The sequence below is a fragment of the Leptosomus discolor genome, chromosome 25, assembly GCF_034619465.1.
Source record: "Leptosomus discolor isolate bLepDis1 chromosome 25, bLepDis1.hap2, whole genome shotgun sequence".
Taxonomy (NCBI): Eukaryota; Metazoa; Chordata; class Aves; order Leptosomiformes; family Leptosomidae; genus Leptosomus; species Leptosomus discolor.
Genome location: NC_141415.1, coordinates 3,536,958 through 3,548,771, shown reverse-complemented (window position 1 = coordinate 3,548,771; position 11,814 = coordinate 3,536,958). Strand labels below are relative to the sequence as shown.

The 11,814-nt window shown below is 53.7% G+C and overlaps 1 protein-coding gene across 1 annotated transcript in view; it reads left to right on the top strand.

The window, feature by feature from the left end:
* Positions 1 to 3,432: 3,432 nt before the first annotated feature.
* The window catches only part of SCN4A (sodium voltage-gated channel alpha subunit 4), a 32,297-nt gene continuing 23,915 nt past the window's right edge, over positions 3,433 to 11,814 (top strand). The window contains exons 1-9 of the mRNA XM_086478086.1: positions 3,433 to 3,696; positions 3,966 to 4,092; positions 5,014 to 5,110; positions 5,785 to 5,913; positions 6,051 to 6,142; positions 7,867 to 8,175; positions 9,966 to 10,029; positions 10,370 to 10,511; positions 11,368 to 11,580. Of these exons, the coding sequence (XP_086334212.1) occupies positions 3,433 to 3,696; positions 3,966 to 4,092; positions 5,014 to 5,110; positions 5,785 to 5,913; positions 6,051 to 6,142; positions 7,867 to 8,175; positions 9,966 to 10,029; positions 10,370 to 10,511; positions 11,368 to 11,580 (1,437 nt within the window). The remainder of the gene's footprint in view (positions 3,697 to 3,965; positions 4,093 to 5,013; positions 5,111 to 5,784; positions 5,914 to 6,050; positions 6,143 to 7,866; positions 8,176 to 9,965; positions 10,030 to 10,369; positions 10,512 to 11,367; positions 11,581 to 11,814) is intronic.

Sequence of the window (11,814 nt, the reverse complement as noted above, 5' to 3'; positions counted from 1 at the left end):
CAGCACAAAGGAGTTATCCAGCTTAGCTGGAAGTCCGATATTTAAGAAGGCAATAAATAGCAGATCAGAGCTTTGTAGAGACATTTTAAACGTCTTAAATTTTCTTAGCAAGAAAGCCAGTGGGGCAAGAGTCTGCCTTTAATGAGGGACTTGGGGGGGACCCAGATCCTGGGGAGAGCTGGGGCAGAGCCACTGGGGGCGACTCGTGCCCGGCGCGGCACCTGTTGTGCACCCGAACTGCTTTTACCTATCGGAGGCGCAAAGAGTTTGATCCCAGTTATTTATAGCGGCCGCTGTAAATGTGCCAGGATGCGCCAGGCTGGGAGCAGAGGGGCTGTTCACCCCATCCCAGCGGCTGGGGGTGTCTGGTCCCAGGGTGAGCCGCTACATTTGGGGTGGTGGGACCCGGCTGTGTACTGCACGCTTTGTCTCCCACACGCGCTGGTATGAGAACTGGGCTCACTGGGGGAGAGGTGGTGCTGGGCTGAGCCCCCCACAGAGCCTGCCTTTGGCTCTTGTCCCCTTCGCTTTCGGGAAGCGGCGATCAACCAGAGATGCTGATGGCTCCAGGGCTGTGGTATGCTGGACACAGGCTTATGTCCTGATCCTGCTCCCTGGGGTCGTCTCTGGGTGGCCACAAAGGGGTCAGAGCAGGACCAGATGCTGCAAAAGCCCCCAAAAGGCCATAAAGCATTTCCATGCCCAGGGCAGCATCCTTGGGCAGAGCTGCCCATCCCCGGCACCTCCCCCTGTGGCTGCAAGCCCCGTGCCTGGTGCTGCCAGGGGCTGCTCCATCAGCAGCTGGATCACCGTGGCACGCCACGGTGGCTTCAGCCCAGCGAGAGGAAGAGGAGGCACGGGCTGAAAGCAAAACCGGTGCTGCTTGCTCAAGCTCCCCTCCTGCCCTCGCTCCTGCTGGAGGAGGAATGAGCAGAGTCATGGGGCTGCAGAAACCTGACTCCTGCGGTGATCGCTGGTGGCAGCTGAAGGCACCGGGACAGCAGGCTGGGCACCGTGAGCGGGGACGGGGGTTTGGAGGGGCAGCACCCAGCAGGAGGCTCCAGGGAAGATGTGGACCACACAGCACCCCGTGCACCGAAGCCTTGCACAGCAGCGTGCTGCTGTCGGGGCTGGAGCCCTGCGCAGCGCTGGTGTGGCCCATAACACAAGCTTGCCCCAACAGCTCTGCAGAACCCAATTTCCAGGGAAATTGAGTCTTCCTAATCGAACAAGTTCCTGTGTCTTTGGACTCCCCAGGAGATGGGGGTGGGTTAGTCCCCACATGGATGCTGTGGGTCCTGCTTGAGCATGCATCAGTGCATTCCTGGTGGGACTCAGGGCGATGGAGCCAGGCACGGTCCCATGATTTTGGCTTGAGCTTTGAGGCCACTGGTATCAAGGGAATGCAAAGGGCGGGTTTCCAGAGCTGCTCAAGTGGAGTGTGAAATGGGTGTAAATCCAGAATAACTAGTGAGAAGAAGGCGCAGTGGTACCCTGCTGACCCGCTGCTGTGGGCACTGTCCCCTCGCAGAGACGTGTGTCAGCAAAGATTGCCTTTTTCGTTGCTTTGATAAGGTCCCACCTTTGGGGTCCAGTGGGCCTGGGGTGAGATGGCGCTGTGCGCCTCTGGGGTAGCTGCTCTGGGCTCTCTGTTTTGTAGCAGTTGGGGCCACAAGCTGGGTTGTAGTCAGTGCTGGACTCCACTTTGCAGTGATGTGACTCGGTTTATCCTATTAGATGACTCCGTTCAGCAAGGGCAAAACTCTCCCTTTTCTAAAACAGGTTTAAATACAAAAATTGGTTGGTTTACCACTTGATTTTTTTAATTAAGGTTGCCCTGTTCCAAAAGCAAATTGCTCCCATCCTCCCACCAGCTGCATTTTGAACGTGCATCAAAGCCCTGGTGCTGCAGATGCAAACGGGCTGTTCAAACACTGTGATGAAGGCGGTCTCTGCCCAAGAGATGTTGCAGCCAGGGGTCAGTCCCTGCTTCACCCCTGGGGCTGGATGTGATGGGGGGTGAGCAGTAATACCCCCACAATGCTGGGCTGCAGTAGGAATTGCCTGCCCTTGGCAGAGGAAGATCCATTTTGCACAGTTCAGCAGCGATAGTGAGGGAATGTGGTGGTTTCTACAACGCCGTTATCCTGCGCCGCTCGAAATCAATACCTCCTTTTATCACTTGGTTTTATAATCACCATAGGAACGCGTCGATACAATTATGCACCCAGAGTCTCTCTTCCCATCAGGGCTATAAATGTCCAGTTCTCCTCAATTACAAAGGGTTGAAGGTTTCCAGCTCTCAGCATGGCAGGGCTGGGGCTGTGAGGAGTATTGATCCTAAAGCTTTTTCAGGGGGCAGGTGCTCAGCAGCATTGCGTAAAGTTTTGGCACATGGAGGAGTCGCTGCTTGCCAGTAGGATGCTCACTTTGGCGCGGGTGAGGCACAGAGGTGCATCTATCACAGTATCCCTGCAAAGCAGGACTGAGAGCTATGGTATATTTGGCTTAGCTCTGACAAAAGCTGGTGTTTATGGGTCAAACAGGTATCAAGGCAAGGGGATTCAAAGCCAGAACCTTTCTCGTGCCTAGGAAGCCTTTGCCAAGTGTTTCAGCCTCGCTCAGGGCACAGCAGCCTGTTTCTTCGGGTGCAACCTCCCACCTCATCCCTGGTTTTCTCTCTCCAACCCTTTTTGTTGTTCTGCTGCTCAGCGGAGCCACCCTTATCTCTCCCAAATGGCCCATCCTATTCCTGTCTGGGGAGTCATCCTGATCTCTGTAACATTAGAAAGTGCCATTATTGCTTGCTTTTTAGTTCAAGATAAGACTTTAACCCCTTCCTCTCAGGAGCAGAGCCTTCCAGCCATGCAGGTTACTCCTGTTTCCTATGGATGGGTGCCGCCAAACGGCCACTTACCCTGCAGGATCGAGCTCAGGAACCTCTTGCTTTGGGCACATTGCATGCACAAGGTGCAGGAGGAAAGCTGCGGATGCCTTGTGGCATATTGCAAAGGGGAGACAGCTGGGGTGGTGCCGCTGATGCCAAAGGTATTTTGTTTTATTGAACAGCCCTGTCTAGGTAGTGAAATTGCATGTCTAGCAACAGCCAGCTGGTGCCAGGGACACCAACTGCTCAGCGCATACGGTGCTCAACCCGATGGTGCTTTTTGATTGGGGGCTGAATGGGGCCTCTGGGAGGAGAAGGACCACATGGGGTGCTCCATCTGCAAGCGCTCTGTGCATAACCATCTTTCTTGCAAGTTCAATATTTCTGTAATAAACCGGTTTGCAAAACCTCACCGAGATCCTGCCATCACCTGCCTTCAAGGGCTGAGCAAAAAATGCCCTGAGATGGCACCAGCTGACGTGACCTTCTCAGCCCCCCTCTCCCCAGCAGGCTGGGCGCGGGCATCCTAGAAGCAGAATGAGAGGATGGCTGGCCTGCCGCACATCCCAGGCCCCGAGAACCTCCGCCCCTTCACCCCCGCCTCGCTGGCTGCCATCGAGCAGCGCATTGCTGAGGCACAGGCGCTCAAGGTAAAGCGGCAGCAGGTGGAGCTGCCCGAGGAAGAGGAGATCAAGCCCAGCAGCGACCTGGAAGCCGGCAAGAACCTGCCTCTCATCTATGGCGACCCACCGCTGGAGCTCATTGGGACCCCCTTGGAGGACCTGGACCCTTTCTACAAGGATAAGAAGGTGAGGGGCAAAGCTTAGCCCACGCGTGGACCTGGCATTAGATGTAAGTCCCAGAAAAAGACCAAAGTTCTTCTTTCCACCATGCCCCAGGGTCATCTGAGCCTGCCTTGGTGATCCAAGCTGTGGGTGCTTCTCCTCTTCCTTGGCAAAGCCTTTGGAGATCCAAAGCACGCACAGAGGTCTCACCTCTAATGGCAGCACATGATCCGTGGGTATTTCAGGGGTCTGCAGAAGGGCTAACCCATGTCCCTCCTCTCTTTTCTCCACAGACATTCATAGTCCTCAACAAAGGGAAGTCTATCTTCCGCTTCTCGGCGACCCCTGCCCTCTACCTGCTGGGGCCCTTCCACCCCATCCGCAGAGGAGCCATCAAAGTGCTTATCCATTCATATCCTTGTCCTCTGTGATGCTGCTGCACTGCCAGGTCAAACCCTGATGCTCAGAGAGCAAACAGCCCTGGGAGAGGGCTGAGAGAAGTGTTTCATGATGGTGCGGTGGGCAAATCTCCTAGACTGGCCCCCAGTCCCACCGCCCAGCCATCCCAGTGCTTTGGTGCCTTCCCAAGGAGTGGGTGCTTGAAGGCTATGGGCACCTTGGTGGCACCAAGAGCTCAGTCATGGTTGGAGAAGGGAAGAAAGCTAAGTGATGGAGCTTCCTAGGAAGAGGTTCAAGGTCTCTGAGGTCTGGAGAGACTTGGAAGGGAAATGTTTACAGGTCAGGGGATCCTGTCTTATCTGGGAAGTGGGTGAATTGGGGAGCTCAAAGGATGCTTTGGGAGAGGGAAGGCAGAAGAACCAGGACATTGAGGTACAGGGAAGAAGGCAACTTGGGCAGTGCTGGGGATTTTGGTGTGAGACAAGCAGAGATGGAAAGACAGGAAAGGACCCCAAGAGCAAGACAGGCACTAGGATGGGTGGAAAGTGATCCCAGCAGAGCTCTGGTGGCAGCAGGGGTTGGTGGCCAGGAGGTAGGAGGAAAAAGAGGGTGTTTGCAGCAGAGGGATCAGACAAGTGGGGAAAGCTGTATCTTGGGGTGATGGAGAGGGAGGAGCACAGGGCACAAGAAGGGAGGCAAGCCAGCACCATGAAGATGGGGAGGGGAGCAGAAAGAGGGGCAGGGGCTGAGACCATGCATGGGAGCAGAAGGACTAAGGGGACAGTGTGAGCACAGGACTGAGCTGGGAGGGAGCTGCAGGAGAAGCAGGTCAGCGCATGGGACCAAGGTGGGAGCCAGGACAAGAGAAGTAGGGGTGCTTGTCTTCACAGCTGTGTGAACAGGGGAATCTAGGCAGCAGCCACAGCATTTCTCCTTGACCAGGTTTTAAATTATTCAGCATGTTCATCATGATCACGATTTTAACCAACTGTGTGTTTATGACGATGAGCAACCCCCCGGCGTGGTCCAAGAACGTGGAGTAAGTCCCTGCCTCCTGCGACAGCCTCCAGCCACAGGGGTTATTCCAGCTTGGCCATCCTCAGGAGGGACAGGACCAAGGCTGAGAGAGGGGTGTTGGGATCCAGGCACCCTTCAGAGGAGGAGAGGTGTCACTGGGAGTTGCTGGTGACCCTCTTGTTCTCAGAAGGGATGTCCCCACTCTGCATTAGGCATTGCAAAGAGCGGGAGTGTTTCACAGCTGCCCAAATCTGGTGGTGTCCCTGTGACAGGAGGCCATTGCAGAGCAGGTTGAGTTGGGTCAGTGGTGATAGTCTGGAGAGGCTGAGCAGATCCACCAGTCCAAGGAGCATGGACAACCTGTCCCAGGCAAGAAGAGGGAAACCCAGCATTTTCTATTGTGGTTCTGCACAATCAGGTCTCAGCAGGGTTTTACAGTGTTGGGACATCAGCAGGGATCCGGGGTGTTGCAGGATAGTCACCAAAGGGTTTGGTACCTCAAGATGTCCCAACTTGCCTTATGAGGTGAAAATCTCCCCCAGTGCTGAAGAACCCCAAGAACCCAGCAGCCCGTGACTGTGAGCCCCCAAACTCAGCTCCCCAAGATGGCCCCGCTGACAGGGGTGAACAAAACCTCATCCTGAGCTGGCCCTTGGACGCAGGTGAGCATCCCCTGAGTCACCGTTCCCATTTCAGATACACCTTCACTGGGATATACACCTTCGAGTCCCTCATCAAGATACTGTCGAGAGGCTTCTGCATCGACGACTTCACATTCCTGCGTGACCCGTGGAATTGGCTGGACTTCATGGTCATCTCCATGGCGTGAGTTTGGTGGGATGGGGGGAGGACAGGAGGTCTGGCCACTGCACCCAGGGGAGGACCCTGGGAAGGAGGGCTGAGAAACAGGGGTGGGGGTGCCTGGCAGAGCCCTTGAAGCCCTGTCCTCTCCTGTCCTGCAGCTACATTACCGAGTTTGTGGACCTGGGGAACATCTCTGCTCTCAGGACCTTCCGCGTCCTCCGTGCCTTGAAAACCATCACCGTGATACCAGGTGGGACTTAAAGAAGGGGTCTCCTCACCATGTCTTCCCTTTCCTTGAGCTCAGGTTTTTCCCCAGTTCAAAGCAATTCCCTGTTCTTTTGACAGCTCTAAGAGAAAACAGAGGAAATAAGGTATTTGATACTTAGAAATAACTTTCCACGTAATCCAGCTTTTGGATCAAGTCCTGCTGATTTTATGTCTTGAAATTAGCTGCGCTCGCTCTGCTGTTTGGCCAGGGAAAGCCCCTGACGAGCCAGACGTAGTGTTCTTAGGGCTCCTTGGAGATGCCTTAAGTGGGCTTGTGCTCATGTTGTGTTTATGGGCTCAATTAACCAATAACACTTTGCTTGGTCCTTGGAGCCTTGAACTCGGTTTTGTCCCCACTGCTGACTGCTCAGGTGCTAGGGTTGAGATATTTAATGAGTATTAGTACAAGAGCCACACGGCGAGTGTTTAACATCACCCCAAACATCCAGCCTGCAGTGTTAGGAATTCGTTATCAAATACCTCTGATGACTGTTTCCCAAATTTGATACCATTTCAATACCCTGGTTTGGTACCACCTAGTGCAAGCTCACAAAAATGATAGGTCAGACCCCTTGACGAAGTGTGAGATTGAACTGAAAAATTTTAATTTCTTGTGGTGAATAAATTCTTGTGTCCCTGTGGTATCCAGATATTTAGGGTTCATATTTGAACGTTTTTTCCCTCCATCAAACAGGCTAAAAATTGCATTTAGCAAAATGTAAGCTGCTGCTGCTTTCTGGAATAACATCCCCCCAAGAGGCTCTGCAGAAATAGCAGTTGCAAAAATAAGCTGTTTTAGAACGGCTGTCCTCAGCGGTTTCCCAACATAGACAAGCCCTTGGAGAAGAGGGTTTTACCTAAATAGTTTGGGGAGGGGGGGGGAACTGGCATGATGACAGGGCTAAATCATGTGTCTTTGGAGAATTGCCTCCACATGAGAAGGCTCTGTGCTCAGAGCTGCTTTTACGATCAACATCGGGGATGTCCCGGCATCACCCATCATCCATGTAGACCTCGAGTGATGGGAATGATATCCTCCATGTGAAAAGCCCACCGAGGATCTGTGGGCGAGCCTCCTCTGCAGAGGAAATGGCAATGCTCAGGGGGGAGAAATGAGTTCATTCCGGCACTTAACGCAGATGTCGCTTTGTCGCCTTCACTCAGATGCCTTGGGGTTTCTCCAGCTTGAAGGGATCACGCTGGAGGGTCCATCTGGGCTCCCGACCACCCACAGGACAGCGGCATGTGGGGTTGTTGGACCACAGAGGCTTTTCTGGAGCTGAGAGCAGTGCTCAGCATCTTCCAGCTGGGCTGGCAAACAGCTTTTCCATGTGCCACAGCAAAGTGCTCCACTCTAGTGGTTTGGGACAAAACTGGCCAGATTGTGGCATTTGGGGAAAACATAAAGCCAAAGGGAATTGACAGCTGCCAGGCTGGGGTGGGCTTTGGTTCATGATACCCAGGTTAAGGTTGGTGTGGGGAAGCTTGGCTGGCAGTGGTCCAAGGGTGACAGTTTTGGGAGAAGGGTTTACACTGCCCAGCAATGTGTGGGGACATAGGGGCAGCTGGGATGCAACATGAGGCACAGATCTGGACACGGCAAAACCAAATGTCCCCACCAGATCCAGCACCTTTTGGGAACACCGTAGCACGCTCTCCACAATTAGCAAATGAGCAATTAGCTCAGTAGTGATGCCTCCCCCCTAGGGCTGAAGACAATTGTTGGGGCTCTGATCCAGTCGGTGAAGAAGCTCTCTGACGTCATGATCCTCACCGTCTTCTGCCTGAGCGTGTTTGCCCTAATTGGTCTCCAGCTCTTCATGGGGAACCTCCGGCAGAAGTGCGTGCGGTGGCCCCCCCTCAACGACACCCTGCTGGGGGACTTGGGGCTTGACAACGACACGTTGACCAACGCAACTCTTTACGGCAACTTCACCGATGGCATCGCCAGCAACTTCACCAGCAACTTCACCAGCAACAGCACCTTTGATTTCGAGGCCTACATCAATGATGAAGGTAAACGCTCATGCAACCCTTTCTCCATTGATCCATCACCCTGCTTTGCTCCTCAGCTTCCTCGCTCTTTCTCCACGTCAGACCAACGTGGTTTGCTTGCATGGATCTTCCTGTCAAGGTGCTTTGCAGCGAGATGTGGTCGGTGGGTGAAACAGGGGTTGTGCGTACTCACAGGATGGACAGATGGGATCAAATCCTCCTTGCCAGGGAAAACGCAGTCCATCTGGGCAAGATAAACTACTCCAGATGGGTTTCACCATGGGAAGGCCTGGACAATCCAATGTCTCCATCTCTCCCATTTCCTAGTGAGGGCACTGACTCCCCATCAGGCTGGTCACTGGTGAACAGCTGCTCCACCTGGCTGATCACAGCAGGGAGACCAAACGCTCCAGGAGTAGATGCAACTTTGGATGGAAAACCAGAGGAAAGGATGTAGGAATGACACTTCCCACCCACTTTCACTGCTGCATCATAGCTGGGTCCTTCCCCAAGTACCACTGTGCCCAGTGAGCATTGCGTGCAAGCATGCAACGCTGCAACAGCCAGCAGGAGGGGAAGTAGGGAGAGGTGAGATCCAGCACAGGTCCTCAGACAGGTCTCCAAGTTTTCTACTTTGCTACCACTTCTTTGAAACAAGTTTGGCCCGAAAGAGCGCCATGGGATTTTTTTTGTTTGTTCTTTGGGTTTGGGTTTTCAAACTCCACGAACATGTACAAATGTCAGGAAGTCTGGCTGGCAAAGCTGCCCCATGTGGGATGGTCCACAGGGATGTTTTGCATCTCATTTAGAGCACTCAGAGCTCAGCAGAAGGACAAGTTACATCTCAGCTGAGCGGCTGTGCCCAACTGTACAAGTAGCTCTGGTGTTACTTACAGGAAGGCTTCTTGGTAGGGGGTGCAAATTCAATATATAGGATCTAATCAGAGCAGTGCAAATAGCAACAGCACCCTGTGGCCATGCGTTCAGGCTAACAGCCTTTGGAGCCTGGCCAAAACCATATCGCCTGGAGTTTCACAAGCGGGACATCTCCTCGATGAGCCCGCATAGGTTCAATAAAAGCCTGGTGGCAAGAAGCCAGGCAGAGCCGGGGATGCTTTGAGGAAGCTCCAGAAATCCTTGTGTGGCTCCTGGAAGGGCTGTGCTAGGTGGTGCCCAGGATGGGGTCCAGCTGCCCTCTGCCATGGCCTGGGGTGGGTGCCTCCAAGTGCTCATCCATGTGTCCCTGCGGGCAGGTGACCTGTGGTGACGCTGCTTGGCAGCTCCTGTGGCTCGGGGTCTGTGCCCAAGCTGTAAGGAGGAGATTTAAGGACCCCTGGTCTGTGAGCAGGGTGGGTTTCCCCACCAGGTAGGGGCTGGTTGGGATGGGAGCAGCGGGAGGAAGGTGACAGCCATGGAGCAGCAGCAGCTGATTTCCCCAGGCTTTTTTGGGACCCCAGCAGTCCTCCTGGGAATGCCCTGCTGTTTTGTACATTTTCCCAGCAAAACAGACCAGCCCTGGTCCTTTGACCACATGTTAACCCACCTTCTCAGGAGGCCTGACGCTGGCCGACCCGGCTGTTTCCAAAGCTCTTTATGAGCTTGGGAGCCACCTAGTTGGGTCAGTGAAAGAACGCCATGAGCTCTCTGAGCTAGCGCCAAGTAGTTCAATGCAATAGCCCAGTCAGCAGAGAGGACCCAGTGTCCAATGCTGGGATTCAGGGAATTTCCCTGACAGCGAGGAGCTTCCAGGAATTTGAAATAAATTTTTGTATTTTCTTTTTTTATGTCTTGCTCTTTCCCCAACTGCAAAGCCAATTTCTACTTTCTGGAGGGAGCGCTTGACGCCTTGCTCTGCGGAAACAGCAGTGATGCTGGGTGAGTGCAGCCCATGCTGGCAGCTGAGGACCCCTCTGGCTCCCCGGGAGGGGACAAGGCAGCCAGCACAGCCTGTGGGACCACTGATGCTTGGGATGGGACAGGACTGGGGCTGGGAATGTGGCTCTGCGGGTGAATGGTCCGGGAATTCCAACCGTATCAGGTTAAGGGTGGTATCAGCCCAGGCATCCCGACCATATCAGCTTGGGGGTGGTACCATTCCAGGGCAGGGGATCTGCTGAAGCATCTCAGCACCTCCAGGGATGGAGCGTTTCGCTGCAGTTGCAGGAGGGGCAGCGGCGGGGGCTCATGCCAGCTCCCCCCACGGCTCTTTTGGTAGGAAGTGCCCTGAAGGATACCAGTGCATGAAGGCGGGGAGGAACCCAAACTATGGCTACACCAGCTACGACACCTTCAGCTGGGCTTTCCTGGCCCTCTTCCGCCTCATGACTCAGGACTTCTGGGAGAACCTCTTCCAGCTGGTAAGCACCAAGTTTTTACCCTTGTGCTCCTTTCATTTCAATGCTGCCCCTGATCTAGGGCAGGTGAAAAGACACTTGACTGCAAACTTGTGGGACCTTGTCCTGTAGTTTATGGATCTCACCAGGATCAGCAGAGGTGCAGCGTGGTCCCATCCAGTGCCTCAACCCGAGCAGTACAGGGTATTTTCCAGGGAAAAGCCCAGGTGTGCTTCAGCAGCGCTGTCAGATTTACCATGGAAACCAGGGATTTATAAGAGTTGCTGGTAGAGCTCTGGCTTGAGCTACGGGAGAGGGTAAGGGGGAAAAGCTAGGTCCCTTGGGCCCTGCATTGAGTCATCCTCTAGGGAGAAGTTGCAGACACCATAAAATCCCAGCTGGCCCTGAGTCCAGAGACTGTTTAGATAAAAGCAAGCTTATGTCTAAAGGCTACATGTGTCCTCTGGAAATTATTAAGCCCAGATCCAGAGTTAGTAAAGGACCACCCTTGGCCCAAGGGTAAGACCTGAGAAGTTGAGGGCTGAGAGACATCAGCCCCTGTCACAGAAAAGCGAGTCTGTAGTGACATACTGGTCCCAGCGCCGTACATGCTTGTAGCCCTTGGGCTACCAGATAGCACAGAGCAGTGTGGCTGGGTTTGCTGAGACTTGTGGCTGTTTCACAGAAGTCATAACCCAGTGCCACGGACTGCAGGAAGGTTTAACTGGTCAATAACCAGCCCTTGGGGAAGGTGGGAGCAAAATATTGTACTCCTGCCACAAATGGGAGGGTGCCCTGGTGTGAGACCTTTCATTGGCAGCATCACCAAACCGATATTGTCCCGAGGTGGTGTGACAGCCCTGTCCTCCTCTTTCCACAGACTCTGCGTGCAGCAGGGAAAACGTACATGATCTTCTTCGTGGTGGTTATATTCCTTGGTTCCTTCTACCTCATCAACCTCATCCTCGCTGTGGTGGCCATGGCTTACGCAGAACAAAACGATGCCACGATGCTGGAGGAGCAGCAGAAGGAGGAGGAATTTCAGCAGCTCATGGAGCAGCTGAAGAAGCATCAAGAGGAGCAAGAGAAGATGGTTGGTGAAAAGTGTGGAGGCCAAAATGAGGGACCTTAGGAATAGGGGGAGAAAATGGGAGGCAGCGACAAGCGTGGTGGTGCCTCTATATGTGTAAAATCCAAGAATAAGCCCCATTTGGTCTATAGTAAGCAAAGATATTAATTGAATAACTATTTTGTGGGTCACACCTCTATCAAAAAGATACTATCCTGGGTGAGGAAAAAAGAAGGCTGAAAAGATTTAATTTCCACA